The following is a 26952-nucleotide window of genomic DNA, read 5'->3' on the forward strand; positions in this document are numbered from 1 at the left end:
TACATATATGTAATCGGAGAGAGAAGCTACTGAGGGACAGAGGGCAAATTTCCTCCTGTTATTTCTTGTACAGCAGCACAGATCATACCGCTGATGTATCAGTCTGGATTGTTTTGTTCCTACTTTAACGAGATTAACTCTACAGTACATGCAAAGAAACACAATATTACTGTTTATGAGCCCAGAACTAATTCAATGGACCTGTAAAACCCAAGGCTGGAAATCTAGACCACAATATACAGTAGGAAAGAGAACAGGAAAACAGGTATTAAAACATACCGAACTGCATGCCCCAGTCACCAAGGTAATTCATTCTGATTACTTCATGTCCCAGTGCAACTTTGAGATTTGCTATAAAATTCCCTAGTAAGGAGACAAAATCAGTGGTATCATTATTATTCAGATGCAGGTAGTCTCTCATTACAACAAAACAGTTTTCTGGTTTTGTATGATCTGTATTCAAAAGCAAGAGGAAAAGCAATCAGATGAACTACTCTCAACTAAAAGCAGGAGCATTCTGAGCAGGAAAAAAAAAGGCTGTGCATTTGAAAGGTGCCATAAAGTGTCTCATACAACAGTGATAAAAACATACGCATGTATGTGCATGCACATACTGAAAAGTATATGAATACAAAAAACACTTTTTAAAGTCATCTTGTACTCTCACAAGTATATAATTGGTGAGTTATAACTCCCATCACAGTCAGGTAACCTCATACCAGGAAGTTAAGCAAGTATTCAAAATTCAGCAACTGCTGTTAACTGTGACGGTAAGTAGAGAACATCAAGTCCTGAATCTCTAAATACTGCCAAACAGTACTGAGCTCTGCACTTTAACACACTGGTTGTCTGGTATGCTCCAAACTTACCATGTCACATAAGCATGTAATCTTGCTTCTGTTATTACAGAAAAACCCCTTAATCTTTCTCCCAAAATTAGCTACAACCATAGAATTACCAAGAAGAAATACCTATATCCCCTTCTCTATTTTCCTGTTATTCAAGGGTACCTTTAACTACAATACTGATGTAAAAGAATACAGAAAGCTTTGCTGCTGCTGCTGCTATTATAACATCATAGTGTAGCTTGAAATTACTTTCAATTCCATTCTCTATAGCCAATTCATCCTCTTACTATTAGACTGAACAACAGCACTGATCTATAGGACTATTTTTGAAAGTAGAGTTTTTTTTCTATAGCAAAGAGTCCAGAATGGAACATAAAAAGGCCAAAATATGTAATTTCACTCACCTATCAGTCCATGAAGAGGCTGAATTATTAACTTTATGTAATTAATAACTATACATTATACACTAAATATAATTAAAACCTAACACATTATTAGCTGGTGTAGGATCTTCTGCTAATAACCTAACCTACTAGTTTTTATTGTGAGAGAGGGAAAGGAGGGAGAAATAATGTTTTCCATATGCCATTACAGTAGCACACCATAAACTTATTAATTATTCCATTACAAATTATAGCAACTGTGTTAGTAACACTGGCATAAAGTAATTAACATATAAAAGCAAGCTTTTTGCAAGACAGCCACCAAGACATAACTATCTGACTGCTCTGCAGTCCAGTGCAAATTGGAAATTCAAAGGACTCTCATAACACCTCCATGAAAACTGCCCAGGCAACTTTGCAGAATAATTTTAAACTACTTTGTTTAATGTTCACAGTCATAAAACTATATTAGGTGTGACTTAATAAATCTGCCAGCACCACACCATGCTCTTTTCTTCACTGCATAATGAGCAAAAGGTTTTTAATTAGCAACTCAAGCCTGACATAGTCACTCCACTAGAAGAGTGAAAGGTTAGAAGTGTTTCCCATCAGGTGGAACAGGAAAACAAGCCTCTTCAGAAGGCAGTAAGATGCATACTTACCTATTATTGTGGATCGCAAATGTCCTATATGAAACTTTTTGGCAATATTAGGGGAGCTGTAATAGATTTTTATAAATAATGTTAGTTCAATGTACAAGACTGCCAAATAGCTTAGTCAAACAAACTCAACTCCTGCATATAGCAGAAGAACTGAAATAAAACTGCCATTTCCAATTTTTCCTTAAAATTCTTTAACTTCTGCTTTATCTCACCAGCTTTTCCTCCAGTATCAGTTAAGAACCAGTGTTGTAGGAAATAAAAAACCCACAAACAATCCCACAATAAAACAACCCTCCAAATCCCAACTATACTAGTGACAAAGGACTTACACTATCTTCTCAGTTTTTTATATATTTTGGACATACGGGTCTTTCTCCCCACACCTTTGCTAGAGATGTATCTAATACCAGGACAGGTACTGTGTATTATATCATGTACAAGAACCAGTAACTAAAAATCACATGATCTTCTACCAACAATTCCCCCACCTCAAAGGAAAACCACCCATAACTGTACCCACAATTGTTTGCCCTGGATAATAAAACGGAACCTCAGCTATGGAAATCCATCCTCCAAATTAAAACAAAGTGCTCACTTTCTGTGACTACAGAAGTCTGAAAAGCGAGTATAAGTGAACAAAAATATTTTTACATAAAGAGGTCAGCCACTTTTTATTTCGTGCACAGGCAACTGGAAGCAAAACTGCACTGGACAGCAATTTTGGGGCCAGCAACTGAGAAGATTTAGCAAGAAAAATGGACAAATGCCTGGCTGCCTTCCCCAGCCAGGAAGGAATGTATTAAGGGGAAAAAAGAAATGGGTTAGTGGCTGACAATTCAGGTCATGTTTCTTGATAACAAAATAAAGGGAACCTACTGAAAAACTGAGTGCTATTATGCACTTAGTGAGAATATTCTTGGTGCAGGACACTGTGAGACATGAACTCTTTAAATACCAAAAAAGTATTCTGGGAAAAAAACCTTGATTTCCTAAATATAACTTATATTCTACTTGTATCAAATACATCTGAATATAACACTGTAAATATGGTTTCATTTCACAGGCATCATACATTACAGCAATGAATATCACTCAGCAGACAAGGCAGTTTCTTCAAAGAACTCATCACATGTCCTTACCTGAACTCAATTACTGCTTTTTGTCTAGGCACTGTAGAGAAAAGTTCACTTTTTACTCCGTACTCTGAGCCATCTTTCAACACCTGCTGCAACACAGTCTAAACCACAAGGAAGATTGAAAAATTATAATTTAAAACTAGAAAATATTTTTCAACAGAAAGCTTTATCAGGAAAACTGTTTCTCAATCACGCAAGAGACTGATCCCAGAGCCTTTATTCACAATAGCAATTAGATGGCTGATCTGCCAAGGAAGCAGTGTCACCTGTGCAGATGAAAATGTCCCTATCTTTTGAAAGCTGTATCTGATCAGTTAAAAAAGTTGGAGAAATTATAGGCAGAGTTTTTGGTGAAAATCCAAGCTTTAAAATTCTTCTACTTACAGATACTGAACTTTAAAAAAAAAATAGGAATAGCACGTGTAGAAAAAACTTCAACTCTGCTCTTATTACAGTACCAAAGAAGGTAAGCTAGACATATACATAAATCATCTTTTCTACCCATAGACTTATTCTTACCAGTGAAAGTTAAAGCTAGGTCTTATATCCTACTCTCCCCTCAGTGACATAATGCAAAATTACATCTCCTAATTCCACATCTCCTAATTTACTTTAATGCACCTGAAAGACAGTACTCACCTTTGCTAATAATTCCCTGTTTATCGTGAAGTTCACTGTTCCTGGACCAGTACTAATTTCACTCACTACAGCATCACATTTTAGCTAAAGGAACAAAGCAAAACAAATTGGGTGAAAACTGGTAAACTGGAAAACTGTAATTCAATCCATTATAAAAATTAATTTGATCCATTACATTAAATGTTATTTATTGGCTTGAACCAATCACAAATAGGCTTATACTGATGTTCTTCTTTACTATTACAATTGCTCTTCCATGTAAAGGTGTAGGTCTAAATGTCCCAGATCCATTTAATGAGCCACAAACAATAAAGGAGAGACAACTTGCAGCTTTCTTAAACACTAGGAACAGCAGCGGTTTTAAAGTGACAGAATAGACACAGGAAAAAACAATGTTACCGTATGGTAACAGTTATTGGAACAGATTGCCCAGGGAGGATGTCAAATCCTTGGAAGCTTTCAACACCTGATAGGATTTCAAAACCCCTCAGCAACCTCATCTGAAAATCCTCAACAACCTGCACTAAGGAGGAGATAGGAACAGATAACTCCTTGAGGTCCATTCCAAACTGAACTATTTTATGGCTCTAGAACATCTCTAAGTTGTTTTATAACTTCTGGTTGTACATCTGGAATTTGAAAGTCTGGTCTGTCTGTCCCACAAACAGGGCCTATGTTTATCCACTGCCACTCTAGTGCTGGATTTTGTAGTCTTTGGTTTTCTAAGCCACTGTATACTCAATTTCTTTCTCAAGTGTTGGGCAACAGTACAGACCACAGCATATCCTTTAGATACCTTTCTGACTTCAACACTATTATTTACTCTCAAACTGTTTGAAAACAATAATTCCACAAGAGATAGAGACAGGACAAGGGGTAACGGGTTAAAACTTAAACAGGGAAAGTTTAGATTGGATATAAGAAAGAAATTTTTTACCATATGTTAGAGTGGTGAGGCACTGAATGCCCAGGGAGGTAGTGAATGCTCCATCCCTGGCAGTGTTCAAGGCCAGGTTGGAAGAAGCCTTGCGTGGCATGCTTTAGTGTGAGGTGTCCCTGCCCATGGCAGGGGGACTGGGACTAGATGACCTTAAGGTCCTTTCCAACCCTAACTATTCTGTGATTCTATGATTCTTAGTTTAACTAAAACCACTTCTCAAATTCTTTGTGAAGATTCTGTGTGCAGTTACAATAGATGCAATCATTCAACTACTCTGACCCACACAGATGCTTTGGAGAAAAACTATTTACCATATAATGCCTGTTAACACCTATAAGTTCATTATTGCATAAATATATGATTCAAATGCATTAGCATACCCTTTCAGCTAGCTTCTCAGCTTGAAGATGAAGGTCTTGTGCTAAGCTCTCATTAGAAGTGTCTTCTGTTACAGAAGCAACAGAAAGCTGGAAATCAGCAACATGCCTGAAAAACAAAGGAACATACCAAAAATCCTGTTGAACCAAGCCTACTTGCCAGAGATACCTGAAAGTTCACTATGTTTACAAAGCTGAGATAGAAAGCCAAATATTCCTTCTGCTCCAATACAAATAAAAGTAAATATGATGAGAACACCATCTCAGAATAAGCAACAGTTATGGTTGTTCATAAATGCAATTTATTTGCTAACATCATTAAAACACTCAAGCAGGCCACTGAAAAAAAAACTGTAACTTTACACTGGTTCTAAGCAATTTCACATCCTGATCATTAATGCTGAAACATTTGCATTTAAGCACCGCCTGTATTTCAGCAATTATGTTAATTTCAAGCTTGCTTGCTTGAAAAAATACAGCTATTTTATTAGATTTATCTTCTATTTGGATTGGCATATTAGCTTAGGTTTGTTTTTTTTTCTGAATTTCTTTCCCCTATGCCTTGTTAAGCTCTTGCAATAATAAACACAACAATAAAATATGACATTGTAAGATAAAATGTATATGCTACCGTTTTTTGGAGACAGGAACTGCAGATATGGACTTTATTAAATTTTCTGTTGGCAGATCCAAAACCTTTGAAAGCTAAATTTGAAAGAAAGAACAAAGTGGCTTAAGCAAAAACAAGATCCAAGTAAAACACTGCTCCCTGTTTAAATGCTCATGGGGGATACATCATTTATGTTTGAAAGCAAGTTTCAACCCAAATAAACAGGCAAACATTTATTAACTATTATAAACAATATGCAATACACCGAATAAAAGTTAAAGGAACCTTAGGGAAGCATGACAAAACACCCCATATAGCTCATTGCTTGTTTATTTACCTTCCCCCATCAAGGATCCCAACAAACCCCCGCTTGCCTTTACGAACTTATCTCGTCTCTACTTATTTGGCTTATCCCGCGCCTAGTAAGCAGGGGACAAGAAGGCCCAGGCCATGCGAGGGCCTCACTAATTAAGCTACTAAATGCTAGCTTCTTGCCAAGGGAACGAGTCCCTGGAAGTCACGGGTTTCAACCCGCGGGGTGGTGGAACCTGTAGCCTGGTGTGGAGCTGGTGGCGTGTGAGGCCCCCTGGAGACAGCGGCCGCCCGAGAGGGGCGGAGCGCGGCAGCGATAGGAAGCCCACATCGAGCCCCTCCAGCAGCGGGCCGGACATACTGTAAGACGCCTGGAGAAAGTGTATGTGTGTGGAGGGGGATCTGGTTAAGGGTGTGTGGGGAATGTCTTGGTTATGGCGCACCCCTGCCTCCGCGCAAGCTGCGGGAGGAAGCGGCGTACCTGGGAAGCGATGCTCCTCCGAAAGGAACAAGCCGCCATAGTTGCAGCTCCAGGCGGAAACCCACACCTACCCCCTCCCCACCCGTTTCCGCCCGCCTAGGGGCGGGCTGGGTCGTACCATTCTCAGGACAGGGGTGGAGGAGGGAGGGAGGGAGAGCTCATTGGTCCCCCTTCAGGGGGAGGAGGTGCGCAGAGGCAGAGGGGGCTGTCTCACTGTGCTGGGGCAGAGGGGTGTTCCCGCAGTGCGCGTGCGCGTCCTGCTCTGTTGTCGGCGGGGCGGTGCGTCCGGTACTGTGGGTGTTTGTGGCGCGAGAGGGGCGACATGAGCACGTGTTCCGTCTCCAAGGTGAGGGGAAGGCGGAAAGGAAAGGGGAAAGGGAAAGATGGGGATCGGGGGCGGCCGCCGGGTTCGCTCCTGCCCTGGCACTGCACTGGGCCGAGCACCATGAGGAACAACGTGGCTGTGCGGGTGCTGAAGGAGCTACCCTGTCCCTTTGTCGCGATATGCGGTTGTCCTCTCTCCCGTCCTTATCTGCTGTTCTCATTCCCTGTGCCCAGGCTCCTGTGTGCCCCATTTCCTGCTGTGTCAAGTCTTGGCGGCTCTTCATCCCTGCCCAGGTGCCCGCTCGGTCCCGTTTTACCTTTTTTCTCCTCACAGCAGGTAGTCAGTCCTCCTGCTCTGCTCGTCTGTCCTGTCAGCACACTAAAACCGCTCATACTCGAAGTAAACCTCACAGCAGTGCTGTGGCTGTAGGTATTGTCACTTTTGGCTCAAGTCTGTTGACATTGCCTGCTGCCACTTTGAAACGCTCATTGCATCTCTCCTCGGAACTAATGGAATGGAGAAATAAAAGCAGAAGTGCTGTTACTCACAAGTAATGTTAAATATTTATTACTGCCTTGATATGAGCTGAAGGCTTTTATCTGGCCTTTAGTTGGGTTGGTAGTAAGCACAGGGCATTCATTCATCAGGGTGTCAATATGTAGTGAGACTGTAAATGTTGTATTGGCACGTTTAATTTGTGTTCTGTCTCACTTGATGCTATAATGAGCAATAGTAGTGGTTTGCAGCAGAAGGATGTATTTTATAATTGGAATACTCCTGTCCCTTATATTGTTTTGCACTGAATCGTGGTGTGCAGCTGTATCCTTTGGTGTGGAAGTTGCTAGTTATTACTTTCATCAGTAAAGGGAAGTACTTCCAAAGTGAAAATTCAAACCAGATGTATTTCCCTTAAAAAAATGGCTGTTGCCTTTAACTAGGTAGTGAAACGTGTCCCAGTGCCTTGCCCTTGTGTCTTACAATATCATAGAATCATGTAGTGGTTTGGGTTGGAAGGGACATTAAAAGTCATTCAGTTCCAACCCCCTTGTAGGGAAGGCCACTAGACTGGGTTGCTCAAAGCTCCATCCAACCTGGCCTTGAACACTGCCAGGGATGGGACAGCCACAGCTTCTCTGGCTAGCTGTCCTCACAGTAAAGAATGCCTTCCTAATATCTAATCTAAATCTGTCCTCTTTCAGTTTAAAGCTATTCTGCCTTCGCTACATGCTCTTGTAAAAAGTCCCTCTCCAGCTTTCCTGAGGCCCCCTTTAGTACTGGATGTCCTCCCCTGAGCCTTCTCCAGGCTGAACAAGCCCAACTCTCTCAGCCTGTGTTTGCAGGAGAGGTTCTTCAGCACTTGGATTGCCTTTGTGCCTCCTCTGGTGTCACTCAAGCGGGTGTCATTGGCAAACTTGATGAGGGTGCACTCAATCCCACTGTCCATGTCACCAACTAAGATGTTGAACAAGACCGGTCCCAACCAATCTTTTATATATATGATTTATAGTTATTTTTGGCCAACTCCAGCTGTGCCAACTCTCAACTTACTGTTCTGTTGCTTACTGTTCTGACACGTTGTGTGTAGTGAAATTGTTGCAGAGTGTTTAGGATCTGTAGAACAGCCACAACTTTTGTCCAGCTGGTTTTAGATGGTTGTTAATCTACATTGTAGCATGTAAATTATCTGAAGGCATCTGCAATTCATAAGGCTGTTTTTCAGAGAAGCTAATATTCTGATTAGTGTTTTATTGCAATCTCTTATTTGCACAAGAAAGAAAATATAATCTTCAAAGTCACCCAACAAAGTAGTGCCTGTGATCAAAATTAAATATACCTCTGGAGTTTTAGTTTCACTAGGTCAATTATTATGCTAGTTACTGAATTATCCTAGGCTGAGTACTGCAGTCATTGCTTGTATAAGCATCTTGATTGAGAAACAGAGGATTCGGCCAATTTCTCTCTCTAGAATACTTGTGTGTTTCATTCCCTCTTGCTGTACAGCTACAGTTGGGGAATGCATATGTTTTCTGATCCTTAAGGAATTATTATAACCCTTCAAAAGAGATGAATTTTTAAGAAGATGGAGGGGGAAACTTCAGATTTTCTAAAATAAAATTAAAAAAATCTTCCAGAATTCAAAGCTTGATTCTTGTGCTTTATATCCTCCTCCTTTGTGATGAGATAGATCTACCTGGGAGATTAATTCTATCTGGAGGGCTTTCTTGGAGCCAAGGTTTTTATTTGTCCGAACCTTTTCCAAACCATTTGTCATTCTGCTTCTAAGCGTCTTTTTTAAGTTGGGATGCCCTTGTCCTCTGTAGCTAGGGTGCATCATTGGCTTCTGTAAGTGACTTATTAATACTCATTACATTATTCTAGATCACCTTTTTCTATGTATCTCGGTCTCTTGCCTTTTTTGTTGTTGTTTTTAACTGCAACTGTACTGAGAAAACTTTATTGATGTGTCCCCAGGGGATCATTTCCTCTTAATTCTAAACCTGTTGGAGGGTGTAAGATATTTAAAGATTCTGCTGCTGTACTAGTTGATGGTTGAATTGAAGAACATAATAGGAAGATGAAAAAGTTACTCCCAAATAAGCTGGGATACTGTTTCCATGGGGTTTTCAGCTTGAAGCAGGAATATAAAGGGGCAACATGCAGATCAATATCCTTAAGATTGTAGTTTAGTTCCAATTGTTGGTTTAATGGAGCACTGAAATTAAAGGAGAATAAAGTGGCCTGAGGAACCAGTCAGATTGATGTTCATATTGAAGTTTGTATTTTTTTTTGCTGTTTTCTAGGGCTGCTTTGTTTTTAAACCAAGTCCCAAGAAGAGAAGGGTGTCTCAGAAAACAGGTCAGTGCATTTTGGTATTTATTTCTATGCTTGTGGTGAGCAGGTTCACCACATCTGATTGAGTTCTGTCATAGCTGCTTGAGGATTTTCGTTGCACCTTGATGTCGATATTGCTGAAAACTCATTTTCTGAGGAACCCCAGCAAATTATTGGCTAGTGTGAATGTTTTTTTTATCTTCAGCAATGAAGATTAAATAGCTGTCTTTGTCTCTGCACTTTTTTTTAACAAGAGAACTTCTTTCGATGTGACTAGTAAATTGTTTAGTGGCAAATTGTTTATCTGAGTGAGCCACCTTTAAGCTACAGGAGTTAGAAATTATATCCCATTCCTAAGTCTCATCATATGCTTGGCTGTTTGCCTAAATTTCTTGAGAAAAGAAAGAAAAGCTGTTTGTGAAGATCCCATGGCTTCTGTCCACTAGTATTTATTATATATATTTTCTCCAGCCTATATGCAGTGTATACAGGTCTCTTGTCATTTGAGGAGGACTGAACAGGACTGACTCTTATTGGAGCCACAAATAATGCTGCTTAAATAGTTGCTGTTAGAGATTTGGTTAGGAAACTTACCCTTCTTATTCCCAGGTTAAACATTTGGCAACCAGAGCTGTCAAAAGATGCGACAATTTGTATAAAAAAAAGTGGAGAAGAAAGTCATAAGGCCAGATTTTTGTGGACATCACCACAGGCTCATTCATTACTGTACCACCTGCTTTAAAAGTAGTCTCAAATTATTTTTCAGTGAGAGTTGGCACATTTGTAGCTCAAGGAATGAGTGGCAGGAAAATACAATCCAGGCTGTCATTCCAAGTCATTGCAAGATGAGTAAACCAACAACCAAAACCTATGCACTTAAAACATATTGAAATTTTACCCCTTACTGGATATTATGTTTTAATTTTTGCAAAGTTAGCAATGCTTGGGTAAATCCTGCTAAACATGTTGTTAGCAAATGCTATAAGATAGAAAAATAAATTTGGCTGAACTGCCCCTAAATAAAAGGCAGAGGTGAACTAGTTTCGCTGCTCACAGCAGTTGGTTAGAATGGTGTTCTAAATAATCAGTGCTTTGATGTGTGTCATTAAATGTTTGGAAGCCCAAACCTGTTGAGTGTGAGGTTTCAGTTGTGAAACTTCACAGTATCACTAGTTGATAGTGCTCTCGCACCCCACGAAAGGCCTTCTGTGCACATTTGCACCTATAGCTTGAGTTTTGGTAATATATATGTATTTGCCAAAATGCTAATCTACCAGTATGACCTCATATGTTACCTGTAATGTGGTTTCCTTCAGCTGGAAAGCCTATGACCTATGTAATCAGAGTGGGTTATGTATTTTAAGAGATTTTTTCCTTAGGGATGCAAATGAGGTGTCAGGGGAGACAATGAAAATAGAGGGTAAGGAGTGCTTCTTGTGTGCCCATCAATTGGTTCTTTGCTAGAGATCAGTCTGGTGCTGATGCTCCATTGAATGGCCACCAAATGGACAGTATTGGATAGCAAATTAATTTTTTTTATATGCATATGCTTAGAAAAAGTAATGGTTATATTTAATATATTTACTGTTGCTGCATAGCAACAGTTAACAGGCCTTCAGTTTCTGTGTGCTTCCAGGTGGTGTTAGTGAGGCCTTAAACCTACCCCAGGCCTGCTAAATGTATGCTGGAAGGATAAGAATGGTTGGTTGCAAGCCAATACCCTTTTTTTTTTTTTTTTAAGAGAAACGTAAGCTCTGTGAGTATGGGAGAAAAATGACAAGAAAAAGCTCATTCAGTTATGGAAGTTTCCATTCAGTCTCCAGTTTTACTCCCAGCTCTGTTGTTTCTCCTTGGTTGGAAGCAGGTGGAGAATTTCTGTACTCACATCTGTGAGGCAGAGCAGCACCTGGGAAGCCAGATGCATTCATAAAATGTGCCAAGACACTGTTTTATCAAAAAGGGTCTGATTCTTCTTTTCTTTTTCATAAAAAGTGTATATAGAAGTGAGATGCAATTTTGAGATGAGCCAGAAATGTAGGCGTAGTTTGTGCTTAAAAGTTTTGTTGGCATAGTTGTGTCAGTTAAATGTATTTAAAAATAAATACCTTTCATGTAAGTTGACAGTCCTTTCCCAGTATACCTTATTATTTTCAGGAAATTGGTGTTATCTGCGTCTTCCCTGTGGAACAGAAAGAGTTTTCATGTATTTATTCTTGCAAGCCTTCATATCTGACTGTAATAGTAAAGGAGGACTGAATATTTAATAGGTGAAAGAGACCCACAAAACTTTCTGAAGCAAGGGAAAGATTTTTTTTTTAATTTTTATTTTAATAATAAAGGCTCTTTGCTCTGATTTAGCCTTTAGATCATGTGGCAGCCAGTTTACCTTTTCCCTGCATATCCGGGTAACAGATTCTGCTTGTTCCCATGCTTATTCTGTCAGATACCAGCAATTAAGTAACTGGTTAAGAGAAAAGTTATCTCCCTCAGATATGTATGTATTTTAAGATGTTCTTGTTTCAGTCAGATGCTTAATTTTCTTGTTAGCAAAAAATGTTTTGTTTCAATAATCTCATTTGTGCTTGCCTTTGCTTTCTCTTTCTAGCTGTCCATTTCAGTGAAGGAAAAAATGATTTGGAGGATAGTGAGTTGCGGTTTTATACTTGTCAGTCGTTATGGAATCAGATCAAATTGGAAACAGAGGTGAGTGTTACATCACATACTAAACCGGTGTTTTGCATTTCTAACAATGCTTCTTTGCTTTGCTTCTTTGCTTCTAGAGATCTTGTTTTACACACTTAAAAGGCAGATTAGCTAAAGCAGTAAAACGGCCAGAAGTACTGACTGAGACTGAAATTGCTGTCCAGAATATCCAGAGTGATAATAAATCCATCAATTAAACATTACTTTTAGCCACAGAACTACATGCTTCTAATACTTCAAGCTGCTTCTTCTAATTTTTTCTTATTAATAGTTCTTTTTATTAATTCCTGGCATACTGCTGTTCTCTACCTTCAATTCAGTTACATACTTGCCAGCCCTCTGAGGATATTAGGCTGCTCTTGAGCTCAGTGTTACAGAGTTCATAGCAGCCTAGAATTCACAGTGGATTTATGTGACTTACAGTTGCACCAATGTCAAATACTGAATGACACAGATGCAAGTATAGTCTATTGAACTAGTACAGATAGTGTCAGTGGGGTTGTCTGATGAGGATCAGAGTTAGTTACATACTGAACTACAGCCTCCTAAGTGTTGTGTGTTAGATGGCATGCTGCTGTTGTGTCCCTATAGCCAGCTGGCTTGCACTATGGGTATGAGTAGTTGCTTCCGTACAGCAGGGATTTCCTCCTCTATTCAGTGTCAAGGATTCTGGGCAAGTATTCCATATTCCTCTACCTGCTGTTGGGCTCTAGACATTATGAGATTTTTTTTTTCCAAAGTTTGTTTTGGGATGTGAAGTAGAAGCCAGCTGGATGTAGCTTAAAATCTGGACCCTTGGGCTAAACTCATAAATTCCTTTAATTCTGTTCTTACTATTCCATGATCCAGCTCCCTTTGACTAGTCAGCACCCTTTTCAAACCATAACTAGCCAGTCTGTGCAAAGCAGTGCACTAAACTGCAATGGTGCTTGTAGAGAATGAACAAAAGTTTGTGAAGGTATATTTAGTAAATTCCTGGCAACTGCTTCAGCTTCACAGGTTAGCTGCCAGCATTGCCAATAATGTTGACAGCTGCACCAGAAACTGCCTTGTCAACTACAAAGTGGACTACAGCAAGGATGGCATTCTGTGTACCTACTTCTGGAAGACCTTTGCTTGGATCTTTTTCCTTTGGCACAGTGTTGTCAAGGCTTTTGAGATAATGCTTTACACTACTGAAAGTGGCTACAGGATTTTCAGGTTGGAGAAGTGTTGGGATTTTTTCCCTAGTGCACTGAAAGGATTTTTTCCAGAGCAGCAGGCACAGCCCATCATAGTACAAGACTCCTTTAATCACTCGGAAGCACAGTGTCATTGTCATCTGGAAAATCATTGTTCTTTCTTGTTCAAAATCTCCTACCCTTGTTTTCTCTGAGACTGCTAGGAGTTTGCCAGATACTTTCTTCTGTTATTCCTTCTCCTGATGAAAGACAGTTCATCCTACACTGACAAATTGATATGGGCTTTGCCTTAAGAGTTTGGTTTGCCCAAAGGCAGATTGCCTGCTGTACCTGGAATTTTCTTTGTCCAGCTACGGGGGTATCTCTGATATTTTTTCTCTCAAATTTTGAATTATCATCTTTTTATCCTGCTGTTGGCAAACTTGGGGTGATGATTGTTCTTACATCTAAAATAGTGTGATAATTCAGGTTGAAAGTCTGTAGTCTGAACTCCTGCTCATAATAGCGTCATCTGTAAGGTCAGACCAGGTAGGTGGAAGTTTTATCCAGTCAGGATTTTCTTTCTTACTTACTTTCAAATTGGTGTAGTAAGCCTGAGCTGTGGCAGAATACATATCTACTTGAGGTGTTGAAGAGTGAAGAGGATTTCACCTCCAGGTACTTTGCTGTGGAGCACTCTGGACCTTTGTATGTCCATCATAAACTGTGCTGTGATTGTAGCAGCACCATCTGTCATCTGCTCATGACATTCTTTCAGGCTTCTCACAACAAGAAACGTTGGCAGAAGTACTGCAGAAACTGTCCTTAAGTTTTTGGAAGGTGGATTTTGGAGCTTTTCTGTTTTCAGTATTGCAAGGTAAACCAGTTTTGACCCTTGCTGTCACCAGTGGTCTTGCAAATGTTCTTATTATGATGCATCTCACCAAAGGCTTTCACATTCATTTCCTGTATGGTGAGGAATTCCAATTGCCAGTCTACCTCAATCTAGGTTAGAAACAAAAGCCTAAGTATAGGGTTTATAATATGGTAATTTTAGCTCTAATGTGCCAATAATGGTTTTCAGACCACGCAATAGATAATCTTGACCAAACCTAATGTAGCTGCAGGAAATGAACTTTCAGCATGACTTTGCCAGAGTAAGCAGTGCAAGTAAATGAGCTGGTCCCTTGAGATTCAGAGCAGCCTGGCATGCTTTCTGCAACACTACCAAAGTAGTGCCAGCAGTGAGTTTGTTTTGATGAGTAAAGACCGGTGAATTTTAAGAAAACTTAGCAAATGTGTAGTGCTGTGGCAGCCTGAATTACATCTTCACAGGTGTGCATTGGAAGAAATAATATATAATGTAACCATGCTTAGTAAAGATTCAGGTTATTGTTTAGGACAGCTTAGTGAAAACATGTACAGTAATGATCAGAAGAAGCTCAAGGTCTGATGACTTTTGAAGAAACAGCTCAGAGGAGGTGTGGCAATACAGGAGGTGTTAAGATGCTGTTATAAAGCTGATGGTGTAAATTCTTTTTAAAGTGCCATGTTACAGTTTCTTCTAAGTTGCCATAGAATTTACTGTGTGGGAGCTCAGAGGTGTACAATCAACATCAGAAAGGCCAGAAGAATATTTTATAATAAGCAGAGGGTGAAAGGACTAAGATTATTTTGTATACAGTTTTATCAGGAGAGCAAGAGGAACTCCTCTGTATAATGGAAATGGAGCTCAAGCTTTTGAGCAGGCATCATGTGCAGTCTCCTGGAGATGTCCCCTTAACTCCTTTGATAACTGTCTCATCAATGCTGCTAGGAATGGCCTCTACCACTTAGTTTAAATTTAGGTTCACTGCTGTGTATGTCACTTCCTTGATGACTTTATTGGGGGCAGGGGTTTAATCCAGTTTTTAACATCTGTGTTCTAGAGTATATATTGATATGCTGAATTTAAGAGTAGAGGGATGTTTTCTTGTGTGTTCTAGCAGAAGGAATACCTTGGATTAGAGACAGATTTTCAAAGGCACATACATAATTCAAGAAATACATAATGCTGCCACTGTGTCTCCTTTTAAAAGTTTTATCTTTTCCTGTTTTCTCTCAACTTTCTATATATTCCTATGTATACATATTCTTATATGAAAAATATCCTTGAAGGTGAAAAGCCAGTGTAGCAAAGGTAACAGTTATGTATTTTTCCTTATAAAACATACTTAATGCTTTCCTTTTTCTTTTGTTTTGTTTTTTCTCCTTCCATCCTGAATTAGATTTGGAGAGACTGAATGTTTGCTTTCATGTAAATCTCTCAAAAAATGTTTTGTAAGCCAAAAGAGAATAATAGCAATTTTCATGAACATTCTCCATAAACTAATTATATTGGTTTATTCCTCCTATGTAATTTACACTTTGTCAGATGTTGGGATTTTTCCTCCTCCTTTGAAGCTTGTGGAGTGACAGCACAGTTAAGCTCATTTGCTTTCCAAGTTGAGGCATTTGACCAGAAGTTCCAAGATTGGAAATGGCTGTGTTTGCCACACAGTGAATAAATTAACATGTTCATAGTTCACAGGAATACTTAGTATTACTTAAAACTTTACCCTGGAGCTTTGAGGATTAAAAATTATGCAGGGAAGTGGTAGGAACAGGAAGATACTCTTGTGTTTCTGCATCTTCATAAATAAAATCTCTCTGTTTGTTTACAGCAAATACAGGAAGACTTGAATAAGCAGTTACTTGATAACCTAGTAAGTTTTTTGGGGCGATCTCATTCTGAGTTCCAAGGAAAGACAACAGACTGGACTTGTCGGATGAAGTCCAGAGAAATCCCCACTGCAGCTCTTGTCTTAGGTAATTTTTTAAGGTACATTTTGTTGTATAAATATGCTTAAAAGTGTCACAAATATCAAGGAAAAATACAGTGGTGACTTCTAGCAATTATTGTGAGCAATATAGGCATAAGAAATGTTAACAGAAGAGGCTGGGCTAGGAGAAGGAAGCAGGATAAGACCTCTTTCCCCTTTTGTGCATAATAGCATATGCATAGTAAGTTAGCATCTTCCCTAAAGGTTTGTCTTAGGCAGCTGCTAGTGATGTAGAGGGATTTTTTTTCCTGAGGCTCTGGAGATGGTTTGATTTTGTTCCTGTTTCTGCCACAAACACACTTAGTGTTGGCTAATGGTGGAATTACATAGCTTCTGTATTCCTGATACATGTTCTTGCAGTGCATCTTTACCTGTAGGAGAGCAGTGTAATTATCTTGGAAAAGGAGATGGTTAAGAAAATAGTGGAAGATCATATTACTGAAGTTGGTAAAGTTTGGAATTGTTTGGTGCTTTTCTTCCCTCCCCCCTGCTTTTTTCAAAGGGTTATAACAGCAATCCCAAACCTGGTTCAAGGCAACCTGACTGCATTTTCAGTGCATCATTTTAGGGAACCTAAAATCAGGCCTGTGCTTCAAGTTTACTATGTAGGCACTAACAAAGCGTGAAAGTTAGTCTACTTTTGTGGGCAGTAGAAAGTGAGAAGCTCCTGCTCCGTAGAAGCTGTGAATTGCCTTCTGGAGGGGCTTTTTTGTTGTTATTGATTAAGGATATTAATATTTACCTCCTTACATAAGCCATGTGAGGATCCAGGTCTCGGGTGTATGCAGTGTTTTTCTTTTACAGAGGGTGAACTTTGTTTTCTGGTCCACAGGCCTTAGATGACTGTGGATGGCTTTTGAGGGTTTGTACCCCTGAGAAATATCTCTTAAAAAACATCCAACCAACAAAAAAAACCCCTCCCAAACAGTGAGGGGTTTTTGCAGAGGTTCCCTGTTTGTTGTTATCAGGTAGTATTCACATGTGTTCTAATCTTGTGCTAGTTTTTCATCTTTCATCATAGATGATGCAATGCTTTTCATTCCTTCTTTAAATATTTGAAGTGTCTTCTGGGTTTTGTCTGCTGTTCAGTTTATTACTAAATCATGGTGGTCGCAAATCACAGGAAAAAATGCCCTTAAAAATTTGTCTTTTTCTAGGTGTAAATGTTACAGATCATGAATTGACTTTTAGAAATCTCTCAGAAGCCCTTCAAAATATTACTCCTTATATAGCCTTGCTGGAAGCCAAAGATTGCCCAGGTAAATACTGCAATAGCTTTGCTGCTTCTTCTGAATAAGTTAACAACTAACTAGAAATTCTATCTTGTGCACACAAATGTAAGAATAATCTTAAAATCACAGAATGGTTTGGGTTGGAAAGTACTTCAAGTTCATCTGGTTCCAACCTGTTCCCATGGGCAGGGATGCCTCACACTAGACCAAGTCGCCCAAGGCTCCGTCCAACTTGACCTTGAACACTGCCAGGGATGGAGCAGCCACACGTTCTCTGTGCAACTTGAGCCAGTGTCTCACCACCCTCACAGTGAGAGGGACCTTCGAGACTTTCTAAAGATTTGCTCAATCCCATGTTAACGTAGCAGTAATGCCTACTACTGTATTTTAACAGTTGTCCAATTCTGTTTAAAAACAATGAAGATTGAAATACTGCTTAGTTATAGCATAAACATCAAGAGCATGCTGCTCAGTCCTTGGCAGATTGATGTTGTAGGTTGGCTTTTCTGTTGTTTAACTGGATAGTATATGTATGCATTCCACATTTTAAATGCTTACAGTCATGTTATTAAAGTGGGGAATGGGTAGAAAAAAATGTTGTCCCAGTCTCCTTGTTCTTTTTTTAATTTCTTAAGTAAAAAGACCAGAAGTGTTTCCAGCAGCATCCCCAGATCCATGGATTGGCTGCATTGTTTTAGTTTTATGTTTTAGGTCACTCCAATGGCATGTGGCTGGAGTTCAGGAAAGGTGTAGGGCCAACATCTTGACCCGAATTGTTGCTATCTAGGCAAATTAATAGCATAATTTTTCTTGCATTAGCATATGTATCATGAATATTTTCGAGCTTTCTGTAGCATGAGATGTGCATTCTGGGTAAAGAAGACACAAAATCGGGAAAGTGAACATATAATAAGGGATAATGGGATGATTTTTTAGAGTATGAATTGAATAACCAAATGTCTTTACTGTGTGTCTAAAAATGTGAAGGCATAAAAAATCTGATGCAGAAGCTGATGGGGCAACTGATGAACTGCTCTACTGATGTGGTCTCATTGGAAGATGACGACTATGTGCAGGTTTCCCAGAATAGAATACGTTGTTCAATGAAATCTGTTGTCGACTGGTATGAGAGTGTAACAAAGGTATGTTTTGGGGTTTAACTGGGAACTAGAAGTTTAACATGCAGTATCAACTTCATGCCAGGAGTGCTTTTCTCCCAGGAGTGCTGAGATGTTTGTTTATTAACACTTTATACAAGAACAGCCATCCAGGGTAAAGGCACCCTATTGGTGGTAATGTCCCATTCTGTCACCTGCAGCCCAAACTACATTGGCAATCAGTGAGAAAGTAACTTTCAACATGTTTTTGCATCTTTGTGTTTAATACAGCTAATGAAATTTAAAGTTTTGCTTCTGTCGTGAAGTTAAAACTGATTTTATGATGACTTCTTCACAAGCAGTGTGTGTTTAAACAAAAGTTTAGTGACCACATTTTTATTACTGGATAAAGATATAAGAAATGAGCAATGTCTCATGTGTGCAATGTATGAATTTCATCAGTTCTGTCTCACAGAGCTATTCTTGCCTTTCTTGGTATGTGGGATTTTAAGATTTGTTTATGCTTTGTACTTCATGCTATGCCAAACAGAAGGAAGAAAAATTGCAATTCTGGATGCTAATAATAAATACAGCTGTAGCACAAAGTCGCCTCATGTCACTTTCAGACATTATAATATTGTAGATGTGATTCAATCTTTTTATTTTATTGTCTTATGGTTATTAACGCATAACAAATGGCTTTAAAGAAAACAGATTCTGAAACTCTGAGCAAAAAAAGAACTTCCTCTGCAAAACACCAGCAATCTCCTCCAGTTGTAGTTATATTCAAAGACATGGAAAGTTTCACCACAAAAGTACTTCAAGACTTCATAGTCATCAGCAGGTAATGTGAGCTGAAGTTTAGTTCTTCCACTCTTTTACCCATTTTCTATTTGCAGCTGGTTTGAAGTGTAACAATGAGGCCAGTGGAGAATTGGAATCAAATATTGATGCTGCATCTTTGCTGCAGTGATTGTGCAGAAACTTATTTCTGAAGTTTTGGGGATAAGGTATCCTAAGGCTAACCTGGGACTCTGGAGCAGTGTGCCAAAGGGCTGGGTTGAGATATTGGGTGGCTGATTTAAGTCTTTACATAAGAATATTTATTGGTACTAGTTGTTACATAATTAGTGATTGTGAAACTAATTTTTCAAGATGCCTAGATCCTTCTTCTGTAGACTTTTACAATTGTATGTCTACTGATTTAATGCTGTTTAAGGTCACTAGCTTACTAATGGTAGGATATAAAACTTACCCAGAGAATTTTTGTGTCAGCCAGGATCTGTAATGGGTAGCTGACTACTTCAGGTGCTCCTGTGCTCCTGTCAGTCCTTAACCTGTCTTCCTTAATATAATTTCATGCATTCTAACCAAAACCCATGCTGTTCTCCAAAAAGAGCATCTTACATTCAGTCCCCAGCTTGAAACTACAGGTGCAGCAAAATTGTGGCTGCAGTTATACAATGCAGCTGCAGCATGCACGCCTTACGTTACCTCTCGATAAGGCTAGGCGATTTCTCTTTCTGAGAGACCCACAAAACCCCCCATTTTTCTACTTCAGATCTGGCAGATGGGCTCTCTAGGGAACATTTGAGGAAGTAAAATCAGAAATGCATGATAATCTGGAAATAATTAGGGGGTAAAGCAGGGGGGAATAAGATTTTATTCATTAAGTGTTGTTTTTGATTTTTGTGTCAAGGAGAAATAACTGAGTATACGGAACATAGCTGAAGTGCTGTTCAAGTCTGTCTACTATTTGCAAATACACTTTTTTGATTGGTTTTGTGTCCCTTCAGAAGGAAAGATTTAGAGGATTCAAATGAGCTTATAACTAAATATTGTTTTGATTATAGTAAACAGAAGATGGGTAAAATAGAAGCTTGGCAGAGTTGCATAATACATTGAAAACAGGCCTCTGAGTAGTGGTAGAGTTGGATTTATTCTCTCCATTTCAGTCTGAAAAATGTTTAATAAAGGGTGAAGTTGGGTGAATATGAGAGGTTCTTCTGATTGGTTCATCACAAGATTCAGTATCTTGCCAATATTCTTAGGTTATCAACAGTGGACAGTAATAGATGAAGTTTATCTGTTTTATGTTTAAGCCTCTACTTAATGAAATAACTGTGGGATAACAATTAAAATACCAAGGTCAAAAAGTTGCTGTGGTGAAACCAGAAAACTAGAATAAATTGACAGTTTTAGCCTAGGAAGATATTTAAGATAACAGAATTTGTATCTCCTTAACATGATTAAATGATGATTAAATAATACTGAAAGCACTGCATTTTGAATAATTTGATGCTGTTCACAAGGAATACAAGCAATTCAATCCTGATTATCAGTTCTCAAAGCATATACTAAAAAAAAATCTGAAGATGAAGATTAAATCTGAAGAAGCTGGAATTCTTTATTTTTTAAGTCTAATGAGAACACAGAACATTAGGGGTGTTTCATATTTATTTTACATGCATTAAATGGTGCAAAATCTGTACATTTTCTGGAGACTGTTAGCTCGTTTATGTCTCCTTTATTTCTTTGGGAAAAAAAAGAAGATTCAGTTATCTGAATATAACTTTGGGGGCATATAGGAGCAGTACGATACGCTAACTGAAAAGATGCTTTTTATGTCATTTCTTGAAATTTGAATCCTAAAATATAATTTAATTTCCTTTTCTGCTTTAGGACTTTAAATAGCTTCCATTCTTTTTCATTTTACTCTACATCAAAACCCTTTTAGTTTACTGGCAACAAATCTTTTAATTTACCCATTTCTGCGTCTTAGCTTAGTGCTGTAGTAGGAGCATAATACACTTGTTTCATTATTTTCTATAATGTAACTATTGTGGTTTTTTCTCCTTTCCCCCTTGATCTAGTCAGCATATCCGTGAATTACCTCTAGTACTGATTTTTGGAATCGCTACATCTCCAATGATTATCCACAGCTTACTTCCTCATTCTGTTTCCTCTCTGCTGTGCATAGAGCTTTTCCAGTCCTTTTCCTGTAAGGAGCACCTGTCTACTATAATTGACAAGGTAATTCCCTTTCTGAATAGGAGTGTTTGTGTATTCAAACACAGTATAATACATGTGGCCTTTAGGTTTGTCTGAAGCTTTTGAAATGAAATCTGTTCCTGAGAGCTGTGGATTTTTGATATTTCTATTCATAGCTGCAAAGTAGCTTAATATTGACATCTTCTTTCTCAAGTTGAGACACACTCAGGTATCTGCTTCCATTTGCACTGACATTGCCCACGTGTGCTTCGGCAGTTGCACATTGACATTCCCACCTCTTCATTAAGGCAGTACTTTGATTTGAGTTTTACTTTGATTCAGAAAAACATAGCTTTAAACATAGAAAAATATAGTTCAGCTTGAATTCTGCTGCTTGTCAAAAATTAGCAGAGTTTTCCAAATGATCAAACCACGTAGATGCTGTGCCTGTACAATTCTCAGTACGCCACTTTGTGCAGGATTTCCAAAATCCCAATTACACATGCTGAAAGTAGTGGTATCCCTGGTGGTTAAAGTACCCCCTCCTCTGTTATTAATTTTAACAATAAAGACAAAAATAGCATTAAACAAAACTAACTTCAAGTGTTGCATATTAGCAAAAGGTATTTACAAAAATGTAGTGAAATGATAAACTGAAAATCAATCTTTGCATGGATATTTTAGCAGAAGTATTGTTTTTAGAAGTTAGTGTCTTTAGTATCTTGTTTAGTTGAATGCTGACACATAGTAAGAGTTGTATTAAATTGTGTATGTAAATTTTGATGAGTTGAATTCAGGAAAGAATTCCTGTTGTAGCTACTTTTCCTTTTTGTCTCCCTTAGCTGCTTCTAACATCCCGGTTTCCCTTTAAACTGGGTGAGAAAGTTCTGCAGGTTCTCATCAACATATTCTTGTACCATGATTTTTCTGTCTGGAATTTTATCAGAGGATTTCAGGTAGGCAATGGTAATAAGAACTTACTGGCTTATATAGATCTTCATCTCTAGATGTAGCTCTGTGTCTGTGTCTCTTTCAGGCCTTTGTGGATCATTGACAAGAGTTCTGCAAAGAATTTGTAGTCCCTGTAGTCTGTTCTAATGCAGGATTGTGAAATTGTTTCTTGCCTGGCTCTGTGTGTGAACCTGTTAGTAAAACATGCCCTTTTAGTGTCATATACCTTTAGAGTGTTTCAGATTGTTTGATATCTAAGATTCAGTGATTACACATGGCCAAGAGAAATATCCTGTCTCTAGCACCTTTTCCTACAGACAGACCTGCCTGGCCTTTGGTAGGTTTCAACTCCTCTTATTTGAACGAGTCACCAGGTTTTAGTGAGCCCATGTTGGCCTGACACGAAAATACAAGTCCTGTCTCTGACAGGATATGTCTGTGTCTTTGTGCCTTAAAAGTATTCAAGGATGAAGCAAATTTGGATCAGATTTCCTAATTGATAGGTACAAGGAACCACCATCATCTCGTTATGTCTAGCAGTGATGTTTTCTGACAGCAAGCATCTTTCCTCTTTGACAGTTTTCATGTTTTAGTTCTTAGTGAGGTAGTCTGATTGGGGGTTTGTTTTGTTTTTAAGAATAGATGTGTGGAGTATATGCTACTATCCTGCAAGGCTCTGATGCTACTTCTAGTACAGCTGAAATCAGCAATAAAGCCCGTTTGTGTGTATGCACAGTGAGAGCTTAGCAGTGTATTTGAAATGGTACATGAAACAGAAATTGAAATTAGGATGTGCAGTAAGTTTGCTTCTGTACAGTAGTTGCTTTTAGTATCTCTAAATATACTCTTTGTTATTTGTGAGCATTGGAGCTGAATATATAACCTGAAGAATGCAGTAGTTCACAGAACTGAATAGAAAATATTTGACAAGCAATAGTTAGCATCATATAAGAGGAGGGAAGGATGAGGTATTGAAAATGAATAGTGCATACAGCAAGAAAGGTAATTATGTGACTGTATTAAGAAGTGATTGATGTGTCCTGTAGTGACTTACAGAATATTTATCAACTGTAATGAATTCTTTTTTGAAGGAATACCATTACTACCATTGTAGTATATGCACTGTAGTAATAAGAAAGCATTAAAAGGTAGATATAGCAGGGAGGATAAATTTTATTAACTTCAGTGTTTCTTGCTTTGTTTTTCAGCTCTGTATTGTTGAACATTTCTATTCCGAGCCTCTTAGTGTACTGTGCTGCCAACTGACAGACGCTAAGAAGAGAGTAAATTCTTTATCACATGAGCAGTGCGAAAATGTTCGAAGACTGCCCTCTTTTAGAAGGTAAAAGGCTAAATAAATTTTGGACAATCTTGTATTTAGTCAGCTTTTTTTTAAAAAATAAATATGTAAATTTAGCTCTGTGACAACTGGATCATTTGTGCATGTGTTTCTGTTGCAAAGGGAAATTGATCAAAAAGAGGTCAGTTCTAAATATTTTCATAATGCCTTCATCTTCTGGTCTACAGAGTTCAACTTCTGTGATGTGTAATCACTTGAACTTTTCCTCACCCTCTTTTTCTTAATGCAGAAACAAGCTATTATGACATATAATCATAAGTTACTTTTGAACCTGTTAAGCTGCCTTGGAGCACGATCTCTAGGGTTTTGGAGAGGCCTTTCAACTTGCTGGATTTGACTGTCCCTTTTTGAATCTTTCCAAAGATATCCTTATAGCATCATAAACTATTTGAAATTTTTAGCCCTGTAATCTTTAATCATACTTTACAGTATATTTTTTATGTTCTTGTTTTTTTTCTTGCCGTCAGATACGTAGAAAGGCAAGAAGCAGAGAAACAGATTGCACTGCTCACAGCAGACAGCTTCTTAAAGGTAAAATTTCAAGAATGTCTTTGGAAAGCACAAATAACTTTCCCAATATATTACTTCATGGAGTGTAATAAAATACAAGACTAAGATGTATAGTTCTGTGTAACATCTTTTGTACAGTACATACTGTGCTTCATGTGCAGTAACGGAGAATTGGGATTGGGAGGTCAGAATTGCAGATCTCTAGGGCTGCCACGTTATACTGTTATACAAAACTGCACGACTTATCTTACATCAACTTTTAGCTATGTCTAGAAATATAACTGTTTGAAAAGAAGGTTATAAGCTTTATTTATGGCCTGGTCTTTTAATGCTTACACAGATTGACTTTCTTGGAAAGTCAGTGAAGTGTTTGAAGAATGAGTAAGTAATCTTGGAGGTTATTTCATAAGCTTTTAATCCTCCATACCCTCTGTGTAGTTTCTGATTGATCTCAGTGGGGCAGTCTGGGTCCTGAGGCAAACATTCACACTAAATGTCATACAGGATTAAAACTTTAATTTATGTTACATGTTTATCTGAAGGTTTATCAAGTGATTAAAGTCAGGTTACTACTATTGTGAGCCCTTCCGGAGTTCACCAGCAAAACTCTGCTGGTTATTTTCACCAGCTGAACCCCTCCCAGAAGCACTGCTCAGGGTAAAAGGTTTCTCCTAACTGTTCATCTCAAGTATAGCTAACCTGTCAGGCAAATAGTATTACCAGAGATAAAGCAATTAATTTATCCTAGCAGAGCTTCCTGGTCCGCAAGGACTTTTCAAGTGTGAAGAATGGTGATGGCTGGAAGAGAGGTTGGTAGCACACAAGTTTGCAGCTGTGGTGCAGTTATACTCGTCATGGCTAGACATGATTTATACATGATTTTTTGATCCTTAGTCTTCAGTGGCAAAAATAGATTAAGCTACAGCTGTTCCCTTTCTGTTTATTCACACCTGAGCAAATACGCCAGCACAATTCATCATGTGGCTGTGTAGTTAATATCATCAGAGAAACAACCCAATTGAAGTAACCTGACAAAAAAGACAAGACATAAGAATGTTTTTGCTGGATTGTTTCTGCAGAATTATTTCCCTTCTGTTGAAATAACAGGAGGGAAGGAGTGGGAATGGGCAGCTGAGACTGTTTCAGGTTTAAAGACCATGTAATGTGCTGCTACTTTGAAAGTCTAATACTTATCAACTTAAAATTTGTGTATGTTAAACTTTGTATGTTTAATAATATATACCCCTTATATCACAAGCCTCACCCTGTGAGTTTGGGAAGGAAGCCAGAATTTTTTTTGCTTATGTGCATATGATGCTTCTGACAAATTTTAATTGAAGACACTTGTTCTAATCTGTGCAGCAGGGTTAGGACTATCACTGTACTGCCAAGCTGGCAATGTAGTCTGCTTGGGGACACAAATCCCTACTTCTGTATTAATGAGGTGCGGGTTATTCTATTTGTCATAGTAATCTACAGTATCATTCTGAGCTTTGGAAATGCTTTCAAAGTCACTATGGTGACTGTTCATGTTCAGGACCAGGTGAACTTACATTTGAAGCTTAGCACCTAAACCTGCAATACTCTTTGTCAGCTGCAGTTTATGTTCCATGTTCTTGCCACTTTTTGTTTAATAATTATAAGTACAGTTCCACCTATTTAGAATAATCGTTTTAAAAAACAATTGTACATCCTGATTACTTACAACTCTGAAAGTTTTCATGGCAAATTTAATTTGAAGTTATGTAAATGTGGCAAGCTATTATTTAGCAAAATAATAATGCGTAGTCTTCTAATAACCAGGACATGTTTAAACTTGATCTGGGAAACAAGATGAGGAAATACAGGTGCTCTGATGCTCCAATAGATGCTGTAATGCTCTGGGTTCGGGGGAATAGGATTGATGTAGCATCATTAAAGAGAACTTATTTTCTTTTCTCAGCTTTTTTTTGTGATGAGGATATGTTTTTTTTCCATGATTCTGCTTAGAATTACAATACAAACTTGCAAGCTTCTCCCCTAAGATCTTAGAAGTTGTTTAAACAATTGTTGTATCAGTCACACTCAAACTTTAATAGGTAAAACTCTGTGGGGAGAAATGTCTTTAATGTTCTTAATCATCTCAAACTTATTGTAACATCAGAAAGCTCTGTGCAGCACTGTCTGTTACTTTCAGTCTTTGAAGTAGGATACTTAATCTTTACACGTGTTAGTACTTCCTCATATTGTCTGCAGATAAGGTTTTGCCTTTTTTTTTTTTTTTAATCTTTGATACTCTTTGTTTCAGTTTAACTGTACAGAACTTCAGTGGCTTGTTTTGGTTTTTCCCTTTTCATTTGGAATAGTTCTCTCAGATTTGAGCAAAATAGCAATTAAGTATGTAGAGAATCCTGTTGGAAAACCCAAAGATAAAAGGAAAAAACAAATTCTGTTGGGTTTTTTTTCCTCTTTTTTCTGACTAAAGACAGATGAGAGAAGATGTGATTCACAAACTTTAGTGGAATGAGCCCAAAGTACTTTAATACAGCTACCAGAAATTTTC

At 38.3% G+C, this 26952-nt stretch overlaps 2 protein-coding genes across 4 annotated transcripts in view; one reads left to right on the top strand and one right to left on the bottom strand.

Moving 5' to 3' along the window:
- Positions 1-6447, bottom strand: part of RARS2 (arginyl-tRNA synthetase 2, mitochondrial) — a 30554-nt gene extending 24107 nt beyond the window's left edge. The window contains exons 1-7 of the mRNA XM_005153121.3: positions 6389-6447; positions 5617-5690; positions 4989-5094; positions 3669-3752; positions 3033-3130; positions 1894-1949; positions 280-363 (exon numbers count right to left, since the gene is read on the bottom strand). Of these exons, the coding sequence (XP_005153178.2) occupies positions 280-363; positions 1894-1949; positions 3033-3130; positions 3669-3752; positions 4989-5094; positions 5617-5690; positions 6389-6427 (541 nt within the window). The 5' untranslated portion in view covers positions 6428-6447. The remainder of the gene's footprint in view (positions 1-279; positions 364-1893; positions 1950-3032; positions 3131-3668; positions 3753-4988; positions 5095-5616; positions 5691-6388) is intronic.
- The window catches only part of ORC3 (origin recognition complex subunit 3), a 38108-nt gene continuing 17414 nt past the window's right edge, over positions 6259-26952 (top strand). For 2 of the 3 annotated variants that reach the window (XM_031052623.2, XM_005153120.3), the window contains exons 1-11: positions 6631-6734; positions 9515-9569; positions 12151-12248; positions 16111-16255; positions 17427-17528; positions 18489-18643; positions 19306-19442; positions 21472-21631; positions 22432-22545; positions 23749-23882; positions 24368-24431. In XM_031052623.2, coding sequence (XP_030908483.2) covers positions 6711-6734; positions 9515-9569; positions 12151-12248; positions 16111-16255; positions 17427-17528; positions 18489-18643; positions 19306-19442; positions 21472-21631; positions 22432-22545; positions 23749-23882; positions 24368-24431 — 1188 coding nt within the window. In that variant the 5' untranslated portion in view covers positions 6631-6710. Of the gene's footprint in view, positions 6290-6630; positions 6735-9514; positions 9570-12150; positions 12249-16110; positions 16256-17426; positions 17529-18488; positions 18644-19305; positions 19443-21471; positions 21632-22431; positions 22546-23748; positions 23883-24367; positions 24432-26952 lie in introns of those variants that run through there. The other variant, XM_031052624.2, reaches the window with a different exon arrangement.

The sequence above is a fragment of the Melopsittacus undulatus genome, chromosome 3 (genome assembly GCF_012275295.1).
Source record: "Melopsittacus undulatus isolate bMelUnd1 chromosome 3, bMelUnd1.mat.Z, whole genome shotgun sequence".
Taxonomy (NCBI): domain Eukaryota; kingdom Metazoa; phylum Chordata; class Aves; order Psittaciformes; family Psittaculidae; genus Melopsittacus; species Melopsittacus undulatus.